This window comes from Podarcis liolepis, assembly GCF_965112155.1.
Source record: "Podarcis liolepis genome assembly, chromosome: 6".
NCBI lineage: Eukaryota > Metazoa > Chordata > Lepidosauria > Squamata > Lacertidae > Podarcis > Podarcis liolepis.
The window spans coordinates 79860130-79885734 of record NC_139559.1 but is presented as its reverse complement, the minus strand read 5'-3'; the positions used below and the strand labels follow the sequence as shown (position 1 = coordinate 79885734).

Here is a 25605-nt window from a genome sequence, read left to right as displayed (position 1 = left end):
CTAAAACTCATTTTTTTTGAGTCCAGTGCCTACTGCTATCAGACATGGGAACTGTTAAATGCAAAGGAAAGCTCAAACTGAACCCTACTGAACCTTGTCATGGTATCAGTGGGAGCCCCTGCTGGTTCCATTAGTAATGGGGCTTCTGGAAGTTTTGTTTCAGCAGATTTTTCAAAGTGCTGTTATTACACTGGGAAAATACAGAGAAAGACACTCACTCTAGTTTTGTTTTTGTTTTTTTAAAAAAGGGGCTTCCTGTGGTTTATGTCACAGTCTCAGCCGTTGGATACATTTGCTTTTGGCACAATGACTTAGAATCTCTTGTCAGTTGTTGAAAACCAAAATACAAAAAAACAGAACTTTTCTTTTTCTTTTGATTATGTCAAGCTTGGAACAATGTAAATTCCTGGCTGGGAGACGAAAGGGGGTTCTCAAGGATCTGGCAAGTCACTATATCTGTTTGGCTGGGCTGCATTTTGACTTGGTGGAGTAACCCATTGTGCAGGGCTGGTCTCCTTTCAGCGGCCTGCCCGTAATGCGATTTATTGTGCATAATTATGACTTCTGCATTTTAACCATTTCATGTGTAACGTGAAGATGTGGCTGGTGCAGAATGCAGCAATCCACGACCTGACACAAATTAAACACGGTGACATTGCATACCCGTCCAGTTTTGAAGCCACTGCATTGGCTGCCTATATGCTTCAGGCTGCGAAGCAAGGTGTGAAGGTCATTCTCTGTACCTTTCTTTCGCAAAAGGAAAACAGGGACGCTCTTTTGTGCTTGAAAAAGCACTGGTGTTGGTGGCAGAGAAAATCCCCGCTGTGTCACCTTCACCTGGGGTATTCCTTTATTCTTGGAGGGGGGCGGGAACCATCTCTACATGACTGAAAAGCAAAAAGGGTGTATGTTTTAAATAAGATAATATGGCAATTACTTGTGTCAGAATGTGTCAGAACTATTCGAAATCATCCTCTCTCCTGTTGCAACTTGCGAAGTGAGAGGCTATATGGTCATCTGGTGTCTTAGGATGCAATCCTATACAGTGGTACCTTGGGTTAAGTACTTAATTCATTCCGGAGGTCCGTTCTGAACATGAAACTGTTCTTAACCTGAAGCACCACTTTAGCTAATGGGGCCTCCTGCTGCTGCTGCGCCGCCACACGATTTCTGTTCTCATTCTGAAGCAAAGTTCTTAACACGAGGTACTATTTCTGGGTTAGCGGAGTCTGTAACCTGAAGCGTATGTAACCCAGGTACCACTGTATACACACTTGTTAAGAAATAAGTTCTGTTGTGCTCAGTGGGACTATATGCTCTTATAGGGTTACTATATGATTATTGTTAAAGGTGCCAGAGTTTGGCCAAAAAAGAACAATGCAGCCCCCCTCAAATGACCGCCAAATTGTCAGTGGATGGGCAAGGCCCGGCCTCCCCATTTTGTTTGTTTGACAGCCATTTATTGCAATCTATCCATTTATTGCAATAGTGACTCCCCTGGAATGTGGGAGCATCAACATGCTCTCCCTCATCCGATCCACCCACTCCCTCCAACTGAAGGATAGGGCAAAAGCTGTTTTGTGAAACAGAACACTTTCAGATTGAGAGTCAGAGAGTGACCTAAAGGGTCAAGAAGGCACCTTTGGGGGTGCTGCGCTACCTCTCTAGGGCTCTGATGTGGAGCAGTGGTTTTGCTGCTTGTGAAAGTGCTGTGCTCCCTTTCTCCATCTATACTCAATCGGTATGCATGTAAATGAAACCAAATACTATAAAAACACTGTAAGCCCTTAGTGACCACTGCCTCCAAAGGAAACAGCACACACACTGGAGAATCAATATACAGTCCATCCCCTTCACACACAGAGGAAACTAACTTCTAGAAATCTGTGGAAGAAGCCTGAAGTATGCCATCTCTAGGAACTCACACAAACCCAAATTTTGATAACTTCCTCTAAAGCAAAACAAGGACAAAATAGGGGACATAACAGAGACATTTGTTGGAAACCTGGGCAATCTCTGGTAAATACCGGTAGCTATCAGTGGAGTATGTATGTATGTATGTATGTATGTATGTATAATCTAATCTATCTATCTATCTATCTATCTATCTATCTATCTAATCTATTTATCATCTATATATCTATCATCTATCTATCTAATCACCATTATTCTTCTCTCTCTCTCTGTCTCTCTAGCTAACATCTATCTATCTATCTATCTATCTATCTATCTATCTATCTATCTATCTATCATCTATCTATCTATCATCTATCTATCTATCTATCTATCTATCTATCTATCTATCTATCTATCTATCATCGTCTGTCTGATGGAATGCATCTCCCCATATGTTCCCATACATTTCAGATGCTAAGAGAAAGGACCCAAAGTGTGTGTGCAGTTACAGGGGACTTGAAAAATGACATTTCCCTTTGCTGGGATGACTGATGGGCAACTTTGCCTACTTTAAAATTTCATCAAAAGGATTTATGTAACTTATTAATTACTCTAGTAAGTCTGGTTGTTTTACATTGCTTTAAGATTCCCTCTCCCCAGTAAAAGGGGGGGAAATGCTTTAGGGCTCCTACAGAAACTATCTGGCTGCAGGTCTGATCTGTAAGTTCCCTTAATTGCAGTTGCTACAAGAGTCCTCATTTGTTGAGGCCTCCCACTCATCTCCTTTGTGAGAGTTTTTCAGCAATGCTTCCTTTGCAGCAATGCCAAATGATGCCTGTGGCTTTCTGTCAAATCCGTTCTTAAGGCTCTTCGGGAAAGCTTCTTAGAACATATGGATGAGGCAAAAAGTTGGGGAAAAGAAAAAGACAACAGGTTTAGGACTAGGAAATAAGCTGTTATTATATGTAACCCCTAATCCAAGAATAATAACGCCCACAACTCAAGTGAGACCTATAACAACATGATTATGTAAGGACAGACACTTGGAGAAATGAGTTTACTTCATATATGATAATAGTGAATAATGATCTGATCCGTGCAAATTAGATGAACTGGCCTATCTCCCTAACTGCTGAAATGCCCTTCTGACTGCTCCCTGATTTTGTGGATTTTCCTAAAGTTAGAACTGCACTAAATATTGTCCAGTATTGATTTCTGGCCTGACAGTAGTGTGAGTAGAAATATTAACCCCAGGATACTTTAATTGTGAGAATATCTGCCATTTTTTCAGTTGTGTTTGTTGCCACTGATTCCTATGCCAGCTCAGTGCCATTTTTTACCTTTTGGCTGCTGCTTTTTCCTTCTTTGTCTCCCTTCTCACAAAGAGAGCTCTTGAAATAAGATGCAACATCTGTTAGCATCTGAATTTAGAAAATATAATTTTAATAGCAGATTCTCCCTCCAGCTTAAATAAAGCATCCTACAAATATCAACAACAGCAACAAAGAAAGAGGAAAAAGCAACAACCTAAAATACTGGGGTGGGGGGAGGAAAGAAGCAAATATACAAAAACAATGCTTCATGAAGATTGCTTTTAAAATGGTATTTTTTACCAATTTTAAGGGATTCTGGATGGCCATAATCAAGAAAAAAAACAGTGGACCACATGATTATCTGAGACATAGATTACCGTAACCATTAGAGAAGGTGGAGCTCAAAGCTGTCTGGGTATTTTGTAGGAGGGATGTTTGAGCAGTTGTTTTTCTGTGAATGCCAAAGTGAAACTGAGCTGATTCACACTTCCTGGACTTACGTGCAGATTGGGACATACTCATCCTTCAGGTTTTGTCCTCCAACTGATTTTTGCAATACAGTTCTCTAAAAAAAGAAGCTTGCAAAAATTCATTAAAATGTGTATTTTAGGACAAGATACATTTACCCCAAATAAGTACATTGAGATAAAGTACACATTTAAATGTGTACTTCAATATGGACATTTGTGCTGATTTTTTGGGGGTGGGGTGTGTGCAGATTCATGTGGAAATGGGATGGGATGGACTTGTGAATGAACGCATGCAAAACGGATGCACACTGGCTGATTCATCCATTCCTTCCTCAAAGCTCTTTCTGCTTATTTGAGTTCTGTGAATGAAAGGCACTCTAGAAAGTCCCAAGTGCAAAGCAGAGTCTCCTTTATTATTTTTTCAGATGCCCAAGATCTGCATCCTGGCAATGAAAACAGGCTCCAGGGCTAATTGAAGGTCCTAATGATAAATGGGCTCAGGCACACTGCAAAAGGAAAGACTTTCAATCCTGGGTGGATTTAGCTTAGATATTTTTTTTTTTTAAATGTAGAAAAAGACAAAGAAAAAAGGAAAGTTAGAATGATTACTTCTCCTATGCAGTAAGAGTATGATAAAAAGCAAACTGGTTGTAAATTAAAGGTAAAACTACATTTAACATTCCTGAAAACTGCACTTATGTTTTGTAGTTCAGGCATAGACTCTAGGGGCATTGTGCAATTTATTTCCTTTGGTATTTCTGAGAAAAGACTGAGCAGGCAGCTGACAGAACTGCGTTGGGCTTCTTCTTCTTAGGAAAGCATGATAGAGTAGATTATTTTCTTGTGAAGGACACACTTGACTGGATAATGTTCATGTTACCTGCAACTTCAGTCCTCAGTCAATGGGGCAATGGCATACATGAGTGAGCTTGGTGCACTCCATTTGATTATACTGATCAGTTTCATGGGTCGACAAATGTGCAAATATCATTTCTTAACTGTTTGCCTTCCTAAATTCCAGTTCAAAAATTGAACTGCTCAAGGGGGCTTGCAAAGTAAATTTAAAACCAACAGAAGGTCATTAAAATACAAGAAAAAAACAGAATCACAAAACAATGCATGCTGTCAATGAAGGAAGAACAGGCATCAAAATAAATAAAAGAATTCACACAAACACAATCCAACCAAGTGGCACCCTATCCAAGGAGCATTTTTGGCACCCCCTCTATTTGTTTCGTATGCCTCATTTTAAAAATTCTATTTGAAGGCAGTTTTGCAAAATTTGATGTGCTATTTTTGCATGCATGATTTATCCTTGTCATGTAAGACAATTAAATTTAAATTTGAAAAGATATTGCAATACTGGCACTGCAGGTCAATTATACTAGCTTTACAAGTGAGTGTAACTTCTTTATATTCTTTGTTCCAGATGTTAAGGAGATAAACATAGGAGTGCCCTCCAAGTACAGCAATCCAGTTTCCTGCCCCTAAATCCAGCCCCCTTGCAATTGTCTCCCATGCATATGGTTAAAGAGAAGGGCTTTGAGATTTTAAAAAAATGACATTCAAACATCCCTGAGAGCTGACACCTTTCACTTTAGATATTAAGAATTATGTGCTATCAACCCCATTTGCTCCAAATAAGATTAATTGATTCAGATAAAACTATCTTTATTAGAAAGTGCTCAATGGGAATAGTAAATGTATTTTCTGTCAGACCATCCTTTTCCTATAAAACTGACATTATATAAGTTCCAAAGCCTCATTTAGCAGATAGACTCTAGAAACTCAACGATAGGCTCCTATCAGCATGTGTGCTGTTCATTTTCGAGCTCAGTGAAGCCAAGTTCTCTACCAGTGTGATCAAGTGGCACTAATTTAAAGTGCTGCTTCTCTGCACCCAGGATAAAAGATGAATTGGCAGGCATGCACATGAGTTAGTTGTGCCGGTTGTTGCTCTCATTCTACACGATCACATCAGTTCTTCCATAATCCATATGGGGATGGAAGTCTTTGCACCTTTCCTTATTGCAAATTACGTTTGTAGCTAGGCATGCAAATAGGTGATGTCACAAAGATACTGCCCCATACGGCCTGGCAATTTATGCTGTTCCTGGAGGGAAGGCATATTTAGAGCCTCTCCCTCTCTCAGCGCTATCCCAAGACATGCTGCTACCTGACGTGCACAAGAAAAAGGCACTCCTTGGTTGCACTGTTTGCTGAATCACCTACTGTCAGCAGCAGGATATTGATACTTTGAAATGGCTCTGTGCCATCCGCAGTCACCAGCATAGAGCCACAAAACCTAATGCCTGACATGATGTTGACATCACCTATTGCATTTGGGGGGGATTTAAGACTGAGGTTGCCTGCCACTGATGGTCCAGAGCCAAAACAGAGGTCAGCTACGATCAGCTTCCTTCACCTTAGTCTCTTGTAGAGCTCAGAAAGGAGGAAGATGGGGGCAAAACTAGAATTAGTTGGCTCTGCCTGCCATTGGCTCTGGCTCCTCCTACTGTTGAGGTCCCTGCCTTCTGCTCCACTAGCTCCAACAGGCACCAGCCACTACTGGTAGAAGCATTGAATGAACATAGCAAGCTGCATGCAAAACAATGCTTTACCACTGAACCACAGCCTTCCTGAATTAGCTGTGTCAGGAGTAGGTCAGCATTAACTCACATGGTTACTGTAACTCTTTATTCAAAGAAACAAGACCTAGTGAGCCCCGGAAGATCTTGTCCCAATGAGGCAGTTGTGAGGACTGAAGGTCCCACCTCCCCATTGTTCTCTAAGTCTCCTTCTCTCCTGGGTCCTTCCCAAGCAATCTGATACTTCGTGGCCTTGTCTGTATTTGCTCCACCCTCTTCATACTTCTTCTGGTTCTGGAAAACCAGGGACGAGAAGAGCTGATTGGAGCTGGAGGGAGAGACCCCCCTCCGGCTTCTTCAACAGCCTGTCTCATCTCTGCTTCTTGGTCCCCCTCCTCTCTCTAGCCTCCACTTCTGCCTCTGATTCGGGACTGTTCTCTGCCGCAGACTCTTCCTGCTCACTAAACCCTGTTACCTCTTCAGCTTCCCACACCTCCTTCTCCCAGTCTGCTCCCTCCTCTCCCTCTGACCACTCATCATCATCCCACCACTAGTCCCCTTGGGGTGTTCCCTTGGGGATTCCCCAGCTGATGCCTCCCACCACTCTGCATCCAGCCAGTCCATGATATCCATACAAAGGGTCTAATATTTATGTAAAACACTGTGTGCATTTACAGTTTGGCTCCCCTTCATAAGGGCTCTTCCCTCAAATTTCCATGGGAGAAAAAACGATATCTTCCCACATAAAGCTAAATAATCAACCAAAACAGACATAAGAAAGCAGGAAAGCATCAAGAACTCGAAGCTGGTGATGACAGCTATTACTTAGTGTTACAGAGAGCTATTCTTTCAAAGTTAATTGAAAGTAAGTCTCTCTCTCTCTCTCTCTCTCTCTCTCTCTCTCTCTCTCTGTGTGTGTGTGTGTGTGTGTGTGTGAGAGAGAGAGAGAGAGAGAGAGAGATGACCAGGATGAGGATTGCCACATTTCTCCTGGAAAAGGCCCTGTGTCTTGATGGTGAAAGCTGCACTGCTTGAATATCCATTTGCCAAAGGGACAGAGTTTTTCCTCAATAAAAAAGTGGGAATCTTCCACACTTGTCTGCAAAAGGTCTGCATCACCTCAATAAAAGCCACCCTAGGTATCACCTTCACCCCATGGAATGTTATTTTGAAATAAAATTAACAACAAAAACATGTAACAGCAAAGCAAGATTGTTAAAGGAATAATATCCTTGGAATATTGTGGCTTGTGGAAGAACCATGTTAAAACAGTCTTAGGAGCTTGCTAACCATGTCATCTAGAAGTTATATGTATCATCATGGTTAGAATAAATATAAGCACCTCTACTTTATTGGAATGTGATCAGCAGACTGGGGATGTTCCCACTTACAAAATAAACAGAAACCCTGGTGCCTCATGTAGGTTGAAGAAACTGATGTAGCAGGTACTAATTGGTTTAGGTTTTTTTAAAAACAGCTTCATAGGGACAATGTTATCTTTTATCTAGTAAATCTATCTACCAGCTTTGACTACAATCCAGGCTACTATATTTTAGGATCCAGATGCCACATACCTGATTTGACATGCCTAGGCTTGTACTGCAGGTATGCTTCCCCAAGCACAGTTAGTATTAAAGTCTCACTGAGCATAGCTAAACTTATTTCTGAATAAGTATGCATAGGATAGGACTCTAATTATACCTTAAAATCTGAACCCTTAAGCTATTGTTGCAAATACAATAATTAGGTAAGGTGCCCTTGTTCTGTTTTGTTTTAGTAGAAATTTAGTAGTGAAGGCTTTCCTTTACTTAATCTTCATACTGCAAAAACATGCCCTTTTGAAAAATCTGGCATGCAGGACTCCTGCCAGAAAAAAGGCAGGAACTGAACAGATGAGATTTTGAACTATGAACCCTGATACATTCATGATGTTGATTCTGTCGCCTTGGGCTAGTCTATTTCTCTCAGCTTAAGCTACCTAACAGGATTGTTGTTAGGATAAGATGGGGGTGGTGGTGGTGAGAGAACCATACATTCAATGGGGCATGTTGTAACTTTACAGTGGAATTTTCAATTTTCTGAATGTCTACTCAGCAGTAAGCTCCATTGAGTTCAATGGGAGTTACTCCTAGGCATTCTTTGAGCACAATGGATAAAAATGTAATAAAATAAATAAACTGCGGGAATTATTAGATAACCACAGAAGCTTCCTACTGCTTGTAAACAAACAATTATTTTTGTCTTGACTGTTTAAAGATTGTTGCCCATAAAAGCAAGTATCAATTTTATGTCAGGAACATGTTATTTACTTTCCCCTATTTTGTGTCTCAGCAGGCAAATCAAAACATCGCTTCAAATCCCCTGCAAAATAAAATGCTATATACTTATTTCAGTCACTCAGATCTTGGGTGCTCACATGTTCATTTTAAGGTTGCCTACTGGATATTTATATTTATATGCAGTTTATTGTAATTATTCCAACTCAATTTTCTTTGTAAGCTGCCCAGAGAATGTATATTATAGGATAGCCTGTAAATAGTATAAACAAACTCCATGATCATTCTTGTGAGAAGTGTGGAAGTGTACAGTAATTATATGAAAAGAAATTTGATGTACATGTGTGAACCACTAGCCATTCTGGTCATTAGCTTCTAGGCTGCTTTTTAAGCACAGTTGCCTTTCAAAGCAGTTTACAACCATGCACAAGTTTATCTATAAAATCCAATTGTAAATCCAGTTAAAACAATTCAAAAATCCAATTCCACCCTAGAAATATACAAGCCACTAAACTAACAACACAACCCATTTAAAGCTGGAGAACAATATCCAATAGCCTTGGGTAGCCTCCAAGCACCATGATAAGATCAGATTAAAATTAGCGCTTGGAATCAAATGGCATCATTGGGGACTAGCACTGAAAAGGCCCTGTTCAGTTTGCCCAGCAGCCTGTTTTTACAGGTGGGCACCCCCTCCAAAGTTATGGTCAGACTGATAAGGGTATAGGCAGCGCTTGCCGACCAGGTAACTCTGCATGTTTCCGAAAACACCTCACATTATTCTTCCCCATTGGCCGTGCTGGCTGTGGGTGAAGGATGTTGTGGTCCATAATATCTGCAGGGTGCCGGGTTGGTGACCTTAGATTGCAGTTTAGTGCAGAGGTGGCGAACCAGTGGCCTGTGTTTCCAAAATTTGGGTTGCCATTTTTTGGGGACTACAACTCCCATCATCCCCAGCTAACATGATCAGTGGTCAGGGATGATGGGAATTGTAGTCCCAAAAAAGCGACCCAAGTTTGGAAAACGCTACTTCAGCTGATGGTGAGCTCCGACTCCCATCAGCCATAGCCAGCACGGCTAATGGCCAAGGATGATGGGAATTGTAGTCCAATAGCGTCATTAGAGCCGCAGCAGCTTCCCCTTTGTTTGGGGGCTTTAAAGGTCATAACCCGCCCTTTGAAACGCTGCTGGAAACGTCCTGTCAGCCGGTGCAGTACCGGCGCGAGACCCGGCATTTTCTCCCCTCCCTCTTTCCAGCTTTCCCTCCGCCGTTGGCTTTCTGCCCCTCACAACCCATGCTGCGCCTGGCGCGTGAGGCAGAGCGCGCCCGGTCCCCTCAGAGGGCAGCCGGCAACCTGAAAGCGCGCGGGTTGGGTGGGCGCACGCGCGCTGCCTTTTTCCTCTTTTCTCCCTCAGGCGCCGCCGGACTCTGTGTTGCTGCGCCGCGAGGGGGACCCGCACGCGCACCAGCCTCCCCGGCTGCCTTTCCGTGCGCCGCTCCTCTCAGTGCGTGCGAGGCGAGGGGCAGAGCAGGAGAGGCGCTGCGGCAGCAGGAGAGGCGGGGAGGCGAGGAGGGCGCGCGGCTTCGGCTGCCTTTGGAGTTCTCGGCGTCGGGCGAAAGCGGTCTCTTCTCTCTTCCCGGGGCTGAGGCGGCGGCGGCGGCGGCGAGCGCGCATGGAGCCTTGGAAGCAATGCGCCCACTGGCTCATCCAGTGCCGGGTGCTGCCGGTCAACCACCGGGTGACCTGGGACACGGCGCAGGTGTTCGACCTGGCCCAGACCCTCCGCGATGGAGTCTTGCTTTGCCAGCTGCTCAACAACCTGCGCCCTCACGCCATCAATCTCAAGGAGATCAACCTCAGACCTCAGATGTCCCAGGTAAAAAAAAAAAGAGAGAGAGAGAGAGAAGTGTGGGATGTGCAACGCCGGGCTCTTCCGGGTTTCTGCCTGCTTTATTGTGCCTCCGAGTCCCTCTTCCCCTTCCCCACCCTTCCCCATCCCGCGTTATTAATCGCCTGGTTAATGCCTTTGTTCCAATGCAGGGGTCCTTCCAGGGTGTCACTTTTGTTTGTATTTTGCTTTCACTTTGTTAGCCAGCAGCTCTCAGCAGGGGATGTTTGAATTTGGCAGAGTTACAAGATGCTCTTTTGCGGGCTGCAGATACATATATATATATATAGAGAGAGAGAGAGAGAGAGAGAGATACTTTGCCAGATAAGTATTTATGTGTGTGACATGAAGGAACAAAGGTAGAGACCCTGTATAGAGTTTCAGGTAGCATTTTGGAAATAAAAACAACAGTTGTAGTTCCATGAACTGGGGGAGATAAAGGAAGCGATGACAATAACAACAATAATTTAAACCCCAGAACTGAATGCTTTGTGCTGGCCACTGCATATTTTTGTGGGGCACTTTTAAAATTTGAACTCAGTGGGGGATGGGGCGAAAGGATACTGGGCTCCATTAAAATGATCGACTTAGTGTTTTTAATATTACTTTTCCATCTAGTGTGTGTATCTATCTATCTATCTATCTATCTATCTTTTAAATTGTGGCTGTTCTCCTGTTTCTGCCTGGATTCACTTGGGTTAACAGTTGGGGGGGGGGAGAGAAACTAAAGAGGAACTGTGTCATGTAAAATGAAGCATCTAGGAAGTTGACTGCCTCCATTACCGTTATCTGTAATTACAATAGACAGGGGAAAGGATAAAATGACAGCCCCAAAGCAAAAAGAAGCTGCTGTTGTTGCTGCCCTCTGAAGGTTTTGTGGGAGGGTTTAAAAGTATTTATCCACTTGTCCCTTAGTATAATGCACATCACAGGGAAACTCAGAACAATGCCAGAATGCCTTTTATGAAGGATCTGGCCTCCAGAGACAAAAAAAACACAAAGTGGGAGCCAGAGCTGTAACTCAGAGTTGCACTCTGGCACCTTGAATGACGTATATTGTCCTGGGGCTTTTGGATGAGATGAGCTGTAGTAGTGAATGTGGTTTGGAATGGTTTAACCTACACATATAATGGGCACAATGTCACTGTGGTTTACCCCCATTGATTTCAATGAGAGATTTTAAGGGTGCATACTCACTATACCTTTGAAGCACTCCTCCCAAAAGGATCCTGGGAACTTTAGTTAAAGGGTGCTGGGAATAGTGAGGGGGAAAACTGCAGTTCCCAGGATTCTTTGGGTGGGTGTGCTTTGAATGTTTGGTGGAAACACAGCTAAAAGTGCTTCACTTTGGTTGCGTGGTGCTGTCTGATTTCTGAAGAAAGGGAAGTGATCCTCTCAAAATGTTTCTCTGAGTTAAGCTTCTTATATTTGAGTAAGGGAGAAGGAGAGAGAATTTTTAGGTTAGTAGTTTATTATGATATCTTAAAAATGAATAAACTGCAGGGTTGGCAGTGTTTGGTTTGTTTTGCCAACTTCATTACTGTGCCAGCTAATTTTTTTGTTATGTTTGGGAGTAAGCCCAAATTTACATCATAGGTAAATATATAGAGAGAGTTGACTTTAACTGTCATTGAAACCTATGAGACAAGGTGGTGATACAACTGTCTTAAGGCATTGGACACTTACTTGGGAGTAAACTCCACTGAACATTATGGGACTTACTACCAAGTAAGCACACACAGGATTGCACTGTCTGCTCCATTTCTTTCAGTGGTGTGTACACCATGAACCTAAACATGTTTACTCAGGAGTAAGGTTCCTGTATTTAGTGGTATTTACTCTTATGTAAGTGTGCAGTCCTATCTATGACTAGCTGTAGCTGAACTGGCATCTGATCTGCTGTCATCCCAGAACTGTCTATTTCTTGTTTTGTATTTACTCATACCTAAGACTAGGGACGCAGGTGGCGCTGTGGGTTAAACCACAGAGCCTAGGGCTTGCCGATCAGAAGGTCGGCGGTTTGAATCCCCACGACGGGGTGAGCTCCCGTTGCTCGGTCCCAGCTCCTGCCAACCTAGCAGTTCGAAAGCACGTCAAAGTACAAGTAGATAAATAGGTACTGCTCCGGCGGGAAGGTAAACGGTGTTTCTGTGCGTTGCTCTGGTTTGCCAGAAGCGGCTTAGTCATGCTGGCCACATGACCCGGAAGCTGTACGCTGGCTCCCTCGGCCAATAAAGAAAGATGAGTGCCGCAACCCCAGAGTCGGTCACGACTGGGCCTAATGGTCAGGGGTCCCTTTATCTTTACCTTAAGACGGGTAGCCAAATGAAAAAGTAGATGAGGCTCTTTCACCCTCAATAGTTATTTAGAAGAGGGAATTTCAGCAGATGTAGCATAGTTTGTAATGCAAGGCACACCTGCTGGGCTTCCCATTTCTAAACAGGTATTAAAGGTGCAAGGGCTCTGTCCTATTTTTCATTTGGCTACCCTATCCAAGACTATCAACTTATTGCATAGAAGATCATCATCTGAAAACTTGACCTTGTTGACCTTGTTGAAATCTACAGCACAAGATATTCAAATATTCAAAAGTGCTATATAAATATTAACACTTAATGTTTATATAGCACTTTTGAATGTCTTGAGTGGTTTACCCGTTATCATTATCAGAAGTGTCCTATAAAATAGGTCAGTAATTAGTATTATTTTTGGACTCCTATTTCTGAAGTGAGTGGGGGCAGGCTAGGAGAGTGACTTGCTTAAGATCACCAGGTGAGTATTGAATGGGATGTGATTGGAACTCGAGTCCCCCTGCTCAATCTCTTAGCCACTTCATTAGGTCCGCATGTATAAACCAGTTAATGCCATACATTCGCTGTTCATTGTAGCAGCCTTGCAGTGAAATACCGGGAAACATTTAAGCATGCTTATGCATTGTATTTAATTCAAATATTATGGGCAAACCCTGATCTTATGAATGCTCACAGTAAGTGTGCATGAGATTACAGCCTTGTGTTTTTAAGTGTGTCGTGGATTGCACACCATGTATATTTTTTAAGCCTCTAATTTTCTCATTTGCATGATTTGGCTCGAGTGTCCTGGAAATGCAATGTTAATCTTGGCTATGACCCAGCTCCCTGTGTGTGTGGGAACTTCCATTTCTTGTCTGAGATAGGAAAATGCTCCATGCATGCACGCGCGTACACACACACACACACACACACACACACACAGGTGCTTTCCCCATCATGCTTTGTATGCATCCTTTCCATAGCAGAGACAGGGAAGTCTCATTAGAGAAAGGCTGCTGGGTGGTGGTCATTGGTTTTTAAATGCCCTTTATCATTTTGAAGATTCAAGTGCCAACAGTTGCCTTTTGTGAGTGGGACTTAACAAAAAACAGTCTCTTTTGGTAAGGCTTCTGAGAAGCAAAATGTGGCATCAGGATGGGTGATTTTGTCTGACATTCTGTAGAGGCTTAACCTCAGCAATATGAGAAAGCTGCAACATAGCATAATTCTCATGAGTGGTAATTTATACATCCATAGATCTCAATGAGTGCTAGTTACTGGATGAACGTATTCAAGATATGCATGTTTATGAACTCCAAAACATGATGTTTAGTTGATTATTATAGAGTGTAAATGACTCCTAGGGTTGCCAGCTCCTGATTTAGAGGTAGGGCCTGTTGTTTTAGCAGCTTCCTGAGCACCTGAGGTAGCCAGTATGGTGCCTTCCAGATTTATTTATTTTATGGACTACAGCTCCCATCAGCACCAGCCAGCATGGCCAATGGTCAGGGCTGATGGGAGTTGTAGCTCAGTATCATCAGGGTGGCACCACATTGCCTGCCCCTGGGCTACAGCTGCCCCAGTTCACCTATTTAATGAAAATGATTCCTTCTCACTAGGAACTGGGAGCCATCCCCAAGGATAAAAGCGTACCATTTGGAGGTTGCTATTGTGTTGCCTTCTTCTTCGCTCCCTCAGATTTTCCTTAATAACACTTTCTGGGATGCATATTTTGAACGCTGGTCCCCAAACCTGGTAATCAGGCATGTAGTAGTAGTAACAATAATCATGTTCACCAGGGGCATCCAGTTATGCATACACACAATAAATAGTATTGGTGGCAGTGCTTAATGATGCCATATCTGAATGGAATACTGTCCCTTTTGTATTGCAGATATGCATTTAGCCCAGGTTGAAAAACCTGCCATCTTTTGGGGATAATAGAGAAAGTTATCCCAAAAGTTAGACTACTTAAATCTCAGCACACAAGCTTGCATTCATTCCCTTGAGGATTTAAGTAGCCTAACTATAGATACAGGGTTATGCTTTTCTTTCAAGTCTACAACAATATATTTCAGAGGTTGAGTCAAGGTTCCCATTTGATAGGGGGGGGGAGCATTTACATCAGCAGTATCAGAGAATAAGCGTGTCATGTTCACCAAACTTAGCTCGTGCATGACACTTGCAGTATTTGTGGAAACAAGATGCAAACAGTGTCCGTTATATGCAACAAAAGTTTGAAAAGCAAAGGAAGCTGTGTCACATGTGGCTTTTGGAAATAAGATGCAGCTTTTCTGTAGCCCTGTGGATAAAACGCCTATCTGGCTGGACTCCTGCATCTTTAATAGTTGTGTAGAAGGAGGGATTTTCAGCAGGCGTGTTTTCTCCTGCTACACCTGCTGAAATTCTCTCTTCTATTAAAGGTGAATGTACCCTGTCCTCTTTTTCACCTGACTACCCTATCTACTGATCAAAATGATATTTTCAGTGTGGCCTTGGTGCTAAGGAGGTCTGCTCTTGGAACACTGTCTGTGTTGGTTCATTTGAAGACATTCAGTTGTGAAGATGTATCTCAAAAGGAGCCATGTTTTAGTAGAGCACTTGGTTGAGATAAAGCACTGGGTCACATACAGTTTATTTGGAAGCAAACTCCACTGTATTCAGCAGGGCTTCTTCATTTCCCTGAGAGTAAACTCTATTCAGCTCTCCAGGATTTATGCCTGAGTAGACATGCCTTGCAGTACACTGTTCATCTAACTTTCCTCTCTAAACAGCAGAATGCTAAGTTCTTAAAAGGCAAAATACTTTTGCTTGCGTTTGCAAAACTTGTGAAACACACTTCAGGGAGGCTCTTATGCACGTAGAATTCATCTGTGGGATTTGTTCCTTATCCCTGTAGGCAATGAGCTTATCCTCTAATGCTTATGATAGGGTTGCTAATTGCTGCTGTTTTCTTGGACTCCAATTATGGATCCAGTTCCTTGTGATTTTTCTATTACTATGATCCATAACATATTGCATTGTAATCTAAGTCCCATTTCCCATATTTAATACCAATTAAGTGGCTTAAGAACACAGCTTGGAGTTGCTAGGTCTTGTTCATGCTTCCCCCCCTTTCATTTTAAAAGTGCTGTGCTGAGTTTTCAGTGAACTGTAATACCTGAACTCTTTTAGACAGCCTATTGAAATACTGTGTTCAAGTGCTGTGATTTGCTTGCCTTAGTGGAAAGGTAGAATTTAAAGATCCTGTTTGGATGATGAACTGGAGTGGTTTCCATACAGTAAGTAATGTTCCTGTCTTTTCTTCATCATCTGCTAATTAAAATTAGCTGTCTGGGCTAATAAAATTGATTTTAGCCATCATCAGTAAGACACAGTAGTGATTTGGATAGATTTTGAAAACAAAGCACACACTGGCATATTTTTTGCCCAAAGGATGTTTTCTCATAAGACCTGCAATGATTGTTCTTATTTATGTATTCTTCGGAATTTATAAGATGCTCTGTATTTTAAAAAATACTGAAGCTGTGTACAAAAATAGAATATAAATCATAGTACAAATAATAAAATAATATTATGACTGTGAAGAATTAAATGGACAAGTTCACGAATACCGAGGGGTGTGTGGGAGAAGGAGAAGTATTTCCAACAAGCAGAATGTTGTACATGTACTCAGAAGTAAATCTTACTGAGTTCAATATTGCTTGAACATCCTGGAAAGTAAGTTACTTAAGACTGCATGTTTACAGTCCAGTACATTCACTTGGGAATGAGTCTCATTGAATTGTGGGATTTAATTCTGAGTAGACATGGATAAAATTGAGCTGATAATGTTCTAAATTGGGTTGCTAATATTTGCTATTGCATGTTTCTTGATCAGCCATTCATTTCCAGTGTAAATGGAACAATTTATTTCAGTGAGAGTGGAAGACAGTTAAGTTCCTGTGCATGCATTCTGCATTTCACAGAATTTTTTGCTCCATGTTTCCTCAAGTCAGATTGTGACTTTGCTAAGCACAAAACATTTATTTTGGGCCTCAATGACTTATGTGCAAAGATTATTTTCTGAAAGAAGAACTGCTTGCTCGTAGGAACCTCAGACTCAAATAAAGGCATGTTCCAATGTGTCTAAGGTTGATAAGAGATTTATCTGGGTGCAGATAACTTGGGCACATTTCCAATGGAGCAGTCCTTGGAGAGCTGTTTATTTATTTATTTCCGTAGTATTTTATGGTGTGGTGGCATCTTCTAATTTCGGTCTAGCTTGACAATATTGCTTCTTATACAGACTACATACTGAACTTTTGTATTCATAGCTCTAGCGCTGTAGTGTAGCTGCGTTTTGTGTAAATGAGTTGCCCCATTTCCTGCATTGGGCTTAACTCAGAGCCTTGCAGAAATCTGAGATATAACATGTACGGTGAGGATATGCTAAAATCACCACAAGCTTAACAAACAAAAAATGATACATAATAACCTCAATTGCTTGGACTATTATCCACAACTAAAAAGATATATTGTATTGGCAACAGTGTTATTGTAATGGATCAGGGAGGGAGGTGTTTTCTGGGAGACCCTTTTTGTAGAAGTGTTCCCGTCCCCTAAAATAATTATTCCATTAGACAAAAGGAATTTCTTGCCATACCCATGTCTGCCAGTCCTGTGGTCACCAATGGGCAGTTGTACTTAGACCAGGTAACCAGATGAGTGGTAATTTTGCTTGCTTTTAGACCAAACCATCTGTTACAAAAACATGAATTAAAATAGGTTTATATTGTTTTAGAACTCTTGGGACAGCTGCTTTGTAATCTGGTTTTGAAACACTTTCTTCAAAGAGGTCTGTTAGACCATCAGATTTCTAAACAGGAAGGCTAGGATTGCTGTGCAGCCTGTGTGAAAACGCAGATGTTTGTTTTAAATATATTTAAAAGTAAACTTTGGATTGACTGGGTGGCTTTATTAAATAGTTGTTTAATTTTGAAGAGTGGGGATGGCTTAGTTTAAGGATGTATGCATTATCTGTGAGCCTTGGACCTTGGCTTCCATAGTGCCTCTTGAGGGTTTTGTTTTGTTTTTCCTGGAGGATTAAAGCAAACAGAGGCTTTTAAAAACAAAAATACTGATAGACAAGGAGTTTTGATTTCTGAAATCCCTGTGCATAGAAACAAATTGGGGAAAAAAGTAATGGAGAAAGACCCAGTCTAAACAAACATTTATTTGGGTTCATTTACACATTCAGCAGTAAGTAAATGTTAAACATAGATAAATATTTAGTAAATGTTAAACATAGATAAATGTTAAACATAGATAAATGTTTGACTTTTTATCACCTTCCAAATTGAGATCCCCCTCATTTTGGGGAAGTTGAGGGGAGCAATGAGGGTGGGGGTGCATACCCTCCAACATTTCTTTGATGAAAATAGGGATGTTAATAATAATTATAATAATAATTATAATAATAATACAATTTTATTATTTACATCTCGTCCACTTGACTTGGTTGCCCCAACCCCACTGGGTGGCTTCCAACATATATAAAAACATAGTAAACATAGAAAGCTTCTCTATACAGGACTGCCTTCAGATGTCTTCTAAAGGTTGTTTAGTTACTTATCTTTTTGGCTTGGGCATCGTATAACTCCATACCCTCCAACATTTCTCTGATTAAATTAGGGGTGTCCTAAGTAAATGGGGGACATTCCGGGATCAAATCAGAAACCGGGACGGCTTTTGTAAATCTGGGACTGTTCCTGGAAAATAGTGGCACTTGGAGGGTCTGGGGGTGTGAACCAGTTTTAATTTGGCCCAGATTTAAGGGGCCAAACATAAAATGGGGGTTGATCCATTTGGGGAAAAAATTCAGTGTCACCCCATCAGTTCCTTTTATCATTTCCTGTATTGATTGGTGTGGGTGGTCTGTGAACATAGGCCTGGACAATGTGGATGTTAACCCATGAATCTGGGTGATTATGTGCATTGGATTTATGGCCCTATATATGTCTATACACATATGCAAACACAACTTACTATGTGTGGATGCTGGACAAGGAGGCATGGTCATTCTTTTCTACCACATGTAGCCTAATAGGGGAGAAATTCATTTTACCTTTCAAGTCAAATTCAAACTTTCCAAAACAATAGAGGAACTGAAACACAGCCATGCTTCTCCAGCCAAACAGTGCTTACAAAAGTGCATATATCTGGTAAAATTGTGCATAAAAATGAATATGAATATATTTGTAAAAATGATGTACAAGAATGTATTGCATTCAGAAAACTTGCAGAAATGTGTACATTAGTCAAAACTGCATACAACTGCATACAAAAAGTGTTTATTGGGAGAAATTGGAGCAAAAGTGCTCCACAAGTTGCATATTTGTGGAGAGCTGAATTTAAGGTAATATCCAATTGCTCCCTTGACATCTTTCAGCATTACAACCCTTTTAAAATGTTAAAGGCTTTCCCCTCTCATACAGCTCATCACGTTTCTGACTCCACAACATTCTGACAGGACTTATATACAATATTTTCACTTCCCCTCCCAACCTTTTGACAAATTTAGCCAATCAGAAGGTGAGTAGACACTTAGTTACTGTAAGTTTGTTTCTCCTTAATTGGCAAGTTCAGAGGATAACCTTCCTGTGCAAACCTTCCAAAACAAAACACCCCCTTGTACTTTAATCTTTCTGTGAACTGCTGACTCCCTATGCAAGAGAACTGTTAAGGCAAACAGGAACCATTTTATAAGCAAAACCCCAAAACAAAATAGCTGAAAGTTCTATTCCTTCACAGTAGGATTTAACACAAAAGGAAATAGAGGAAAGGAAAAAAGCAGAGAAAAGGAAGGGTGGAGGAGATAGAAATCAGGATGAAGCTATGAATGCAAAGGCTGCACAGCTTACCACAATATTCCATTTACCAGTCTCAAAAACTTTATCACTTGTTCTAGGTGCAAAGGAAAATGCCAGTCTAGGCATGTAGCCCAGTGCCGGCTGATCAGGTGACCAAATATACACCTGAAAGCTTTTTTTTATAATAGGCAGTGTGTTCAAATATGGAAAGTATGTGCAGTTTTTATTCAGTTGTATGATAACTGGTAGATATTTCTCCTTCCAGTGTCGGAGAATTAGTTGCTTTGGTATCTTAAGTACTTGTAGTACTAAATTGTGTTGTCCATCCCATAGCTCCTACAACACTGGAAATCTCCTTGAATCTTTAGCAGGTCTTTAAAGGTAAAGGGTAAAGGGACTGCTGAACATTAGGTGCAGTCGCGGACGACTTTGGGGTTGCGGCGCTCATCTTGCTTTATTGGCCAAGGGAGCCAGCGTACAGCTTCCGGGTCACGTGGCCAGCATGACTAAGCTGCTTCTGGCGAACCAGAGCAGCACATGGAAACGCCGTTTACCTTCCCGCTGGAGCGGTACCTATTTATCTACTTGCACTTTGATGTTCTTTCGAACTGCTAGGTTAGCAGGAGCAGGGACCAAGCAACGGGAGCTCACCCCGTCGCGGGGATTCGAACCGCCGACCTTCTGATCGGCAAGTCCTAGGCTCTTGTGGTTTAACCCACAGCGCCACGCGCGTCCCAACAGGTCTTTAGGAGGCCTCTAATACTAAATAACTTTGGACCAGAATGAGACTGCTACATGACATGGCCAGATGATCTGTAATTGATTTATGTCGTCTGTGCTGCAATGCCAATAGTTTAAAGATGCTCATTATATATGTGTGTGTATATATATATATATATATATTGGAGATGGGTACAGTAAGATTGAAAGAACTACTTGTGTTGGATCTACTGTAATTTTGAATAAATAAATAAAGACTAATAGCTGAGGCTAGGGCAATCCTCTGCTGATATTTATGTTTTCAAATTGGATGGGGGACCACATATTGCAATTCCTGCATTGCAGAGGGTTGAACTAGATGACCCTTGGAGTTCCTTCCAACTTCAGAATTCTATGTATAGGGTATCCCAGTCCCCTGTTGCATTGCCCCTAACAGCCTATGTATCTAACGTGGTACATTTGGGTATGGTTTTTTTGAAATTTAACTGTGTCCTTCGTGGCATGTTTGATAACCACCAGCTCCTCCAAGACCTTCATTCGTAAAAAGGGTATTTCAGTTGTAAATGTTGTCAATTGGCAATCTTAGGCAGTTGATGCTTACCTTGCAACCTCTTGAAAGAATCGCATCATCCACACTCAGAGTGAAAATTTCATAGTGGGTCCACCTCTTCAGGATAAATGGTTTTCTTGAGAGTTTCAAATTGAGATTGCGACATATGGTGAATTTAGCGTGAGCGCAAACATCACCTCTAAATTGTTGGACTACTATCTACAGCAGGCATGTCCAACAGGTAGATCGTGATCTAGTGGTAGATCACTGGCTCCCTCCAAAGAAGCTCAACAACTTTGGCTTCCCTAAAAAAAAAACTCAACAACTTTGACCTGAACTCCCCAAAAGGGGGTAGATCACTGCCAATTTTTAACTGTGACTAGATCGCAGTCTTTTGGGAGTGGGCCACCTCTGATCTACAACTTTTCTCTTTTTTTAAAAAAATAATATTTATTACTTTTCCAACAATTTAAACACTACAAAAAAGAAAAGAACAATACAATACAAAAACACTACATAACACTTAACACATTAAACTAACAAAACAAAACAAAAAACACATCAAACAACATCAAACAACATCAAATCAACATCAAAAAATTTTAATATCTTATCTTTCATTCACTTATTTCAGCGACCTCCTCACACCTCCCTTTTTGTATTCCACTTCTGTTAATTGTTTCAGCAATTCCTTTCCATCTTCCTCTGTTTTCTATCCTGTAATTATCTTAACACATTCTAACCTTATTTTTTCCTTTAATACTCTATTAATTTTATACCTAGTTCCTTATAACATTTCTACTAAAGCCATATAACTTCATTCCAACATTTTTCTAACATTCATTAATTTTACAATATTTCTGTAGATAGTCTTTAAACTTTTTCTTGTCTTCTTCCACCGACTCTTCTCCCTGGTCTCGGATTCTGCCAGTCATTTCTGCCAGTTCCATATAGTCCATCAACTTCATCTGCCATTCTTCCCGGGTGGGTAAATCTTGTGTCTTCCAATACTTCGCGATAAGTATTCTTGCTGCTGTTGTTGCAGACATAAAAAAGTTCTATCCTTCTTTGGCACCATTTGGCCGACCATGCCCAGGAGAAAGGCCTCTGGTTTCTTCAGAAAGGTATATTTGAATATCTTTTTCATTTCGTTATAAATCATCTCCCAGAATGTCTTAATCCTTGGGCATGTTCACCAAAGGTGAAAGAATGTACCTTCATGCAGAACGTTTCTCTAGTTGCAGCAAAAGATTATGATGCAGTCTTTCTCTCACAATTTTTTCTGTTGTATTGGTAATACAATATGGCCTGCAGGTTTTACTGTAAGGGTCCTTCAAGATTTGAATCTGAATCTTGGCATTAGAAAAATAGGCTCCAGAAGTTTTTATTTTTTTGAATATTCACAGTCTTTTTATGATAAAAAAGGCATAAGAACGGGGCAATTTTTGAATTAGAAATTCTTTGATGAAGAGCTGGGGAACATTATAAAGGACAGTAGATACATTTTCTTTGTATAAGTACACATAGACCCTTTGAATTGTGTAGTTTGCAACTGTGAATAATGGACATCTGCTTTAATAACGCATATAAAACTACTTCTGTAAGTAGCCCCACTGAGACCCAATTATTTTTCTATGCTTTTAGAATAATGTTTGACACCACTAAAGTCAAACTGCTCCTAAACCACGTGGGGGAAAGTGATCTGAAAGCTCTTAACCCAGTTTTCTTTCTCTCTCGGCTTATATACGAAAGAACAGCAAGAGGACTTTTACTATGTTTCTTCAGAGAAACCTTTTCAACGTTACTAACAATACTTCAAGTGCGCCAAGGAGTAGAGGGCAGAAATTCATCTGATGATGTCCTGAGATGTGCCTTCTATTTTGAGGCTATTCAAGAAGAAAGGGAGCCTGTTGCACTTGATCATAATTTTTATCCTGTTACTTGAAGTATTGTGATGCTGTTTACTAGATTTACAGCCCAGCATGGCAGTGTTTAGGTAGTTGTGTGATAAAATTGTAAGCTGCCGTTTGAATCACTGTGGCAGAATCATGAACCTTGGTTTGGACAACATGCTAAGCTAAACTATGGTTTAGCACAGTGTGGCGCAGCAGCAGAAATGAGCAAAGTTTCCTTTCCTAGAGCCTGCATGTTCATTCGAAGCTATGGTTTTGCTTAGCATGAGATGCGGACCAGTCCACTGTGTCTCTTTTGAAGGAGAAAGACATTGGAAGCATAGGTAAGCAGAATAAATATTTGAAAGGAGCGGCACTAGCGGCAGAATGTGGTATTGGGAGCAAATACACAAATGTGCATGTGTGGAGAAAGCAAAGTGAAGAATGAAGTTTGCCCAAGAAGAGATATGGAAGTTGAAAAACCAAACCTATGAATTTAGGAGGAGGACCCCCCCTTGCAATTTTGTAGTTGTTTGAACTTCAAGCAAATATGAGTTGAGATGGTTGGACCTTGGCTATCATATGGCCCCTTGTCATGAGGCCAGGCTAATTACATATTGGTGACTAAGGCTCATTGCCAGGACAGTAGCATTTGCTGTGCTCTCTGTTTTGTAAGAGTACAGTGTTACTAGCAAGAAAGTAAAAGATCTTGGATTTTACTTCTGACCTCATTCAGTTCCAAAGTTTTATTTTTTTTTTAATAATATTTTTTATTGCTTTTTTCCAAGGTCAAATACATCATCAATAACACAGCAAAAGCGACTTTACAGAAGAAAAGAAGAAATTAGAAAAAAGAAAATTCACATTTCCAAACCATTTTTCATAATCTACTGGACTTCCCCTCATCCTCCACACCCTGCATTCTTTACAATAAAAAATAACAGCAAATTGATACCTTGTTTCATACGTTTTTGTACTTTCATCTAATTATATTTTAGATTTAGGTTATATATTGTTAACTCACTTTTTCCCATCATCAATCCCAAAAAAGGAACATTACTCTAAAATTTAGACTTTTCACGGTCATAACTTAGTTTCCACCATTTTCAAATCTCATTACTGAAGCATGTTTTTCCCAAAGCTTAGCAAATTCTCAACATTCATATAACTTATAATGTTTTTGTAAATAGTCCTTAAATTTTTTCCAGTCCTCTTCCACTGCCTCTTCTCCCAGGTCTCGGATTCTGCCAGTCATTTCGGCCAATTCCATGTAGTCCATCAGTTGCGTATGCCACTCTTCCAGCGTGGGTAACTCCTGTGCCTTCCAATATTTGGCTATAAGAATTCTTGCTGCTGTAGTTGCATATAAAAAGAAAGTTCTATCCTTCTTTAACACTCTCTGGCCCACAATGCCCAGGAGGAAGGCCTCTGGTTTCTTGTGAAAGGTATACTTAAATACCTTTTTCAACTCATTGTAAATCATTTCCCAAAAAGCCTTCACCTTCGGGCATGTCCACCAGAGGTGAAAGAATGTTCCTTCAGCCTCCTTACATTTCCAACATTTATTGTCAGACAGATGATATATCTTTGCAAGTTTGACTGGGGTCATGTACCACCTGTATATCATTTTCATAATATTTTCTTTCAAGGCACTGCATGCCGTGAATTTCATACCGGTGGTCCATAACCTTTCCCAGTCTTCAAACATAATGTTGTACCCAATGTCTTGTGCCCATTTTATCATGGCTGATTTAACTATCTCATCTTGAGTGTTCCATTTAAGCAGCAAGTTATACATTCTTGAAAGCACTTTCGTCTTAGGTTCAAGTAGTTCTGTCTCTAATTTCGATTTTTCCACCTGGAAACCATTTTTTTTGTCCTTTTTAAAAGTCTCTTGTATTTGGGCATAGTGTAACCAGTCTCGCACCTTGTCTTTTAATTTTTCTAAGCTCTGCAACCTCCAGTTGTCTCCAACTCTTTCTATTATCTCACAGTATTTTGCCCAGCCACCCTCCATATTAAGTATTTTTGAGGCCTTAGCCTCCATTGGTGATAGCCACCTCGGGGTCTTATTTTCAAGTAAGTCTTTACAGTTCCAAAGTTTTATTGAAACCAGAAGGGAAAGGTTTATTGGGGCATGTTTATAGGAAAAGTAGTAGACGCAGGGTATAGTTATAAGAATCGAGGAAGGCCTGTAAGGAGGGAATGCACAATCCTTTCCCTGTTTTCTCTCTCAAAATAGTGGCTTTTCTCTCTGAAGGTGAAATAATTAGAGGCCATCAAAAAAAGGATTAAGATGGCTCTCCCTACTGACACACTGGGCCCTACTCCACTTCACAGTTCCTAATTACAGTTGTTTCATGTTTTGGAAAATTGGAGGATCTGCACGGTATTACATGAAACATGCTTTATCGGGAGTAAGGTCTAAAATTTATGGAGGTGATAAACCTGTGTATGGTCTGTGCTACTTACTCTGGCAGATGAGGGTCTGATTAAATGCTTCTTCATTAAAAAAAATTCTTTCCATACAGAAAACATGGAGGCAGGAAGCAAGTATTGAATTCTACTCTCTGACATTTACTTTTATGTGTAGAGGGGTATTGTTATTGCTCTTGTATGCAGCAGCATTCTGGCCCTACAATATGATGCGGTATAGTCAAGTTATAGATTTGCCACCTCAGTCAGAATTCGCTTGAAGTACTGCAGCATCGAATGGGACAACTATAGAGATACAAGGGGACTTGGTTCCCAGCGGCTCACATTCAGTTCTGTGGAGCGAATTGGCATGTTGCAGTCTGCTATGGGACTGCAGCTTGACTTACTGAATTGTATGTTCATGGGGGGAAGGGCCGTTCGAAAATGGAGCTG

General features: G+C 41.0%; 1 protein-coding gene across 5 annotated transcripts in view; it reads left to right on the top strand.

The window, feature by feature from the left end:
* Positions 1 to 25605, top strand: part of VAV3 (vav guanine nucleotide exchange factor 3) — a 215160-nt gene that overhangs the window by 41397 nt on the left and 148158 nt on the right. For 4 of the 5 annotated variants that reach the window (XR_014527913.1, XM_083511038.1, XM_083511037.1 and 1 more), the window contains exon 1: positions 9867 to 10421. The exons of the other annotated variant lie outside the window; for it this stretch is intronic. Coding sequence is in view for 3 of the 4 variants with exons in the window: in XM_083511038.1 (XP_083367164.1) it covers positions 10218 to 10421 (204 nt within the window). In the remaining variant the exon portion in view is untranslated. Of the gene's footprint in view, positions 1 to 9866; positions 10422 to 25605 lie in introns of those variants that run through there. 5 annotated transcript variants of the gene reach the window in all.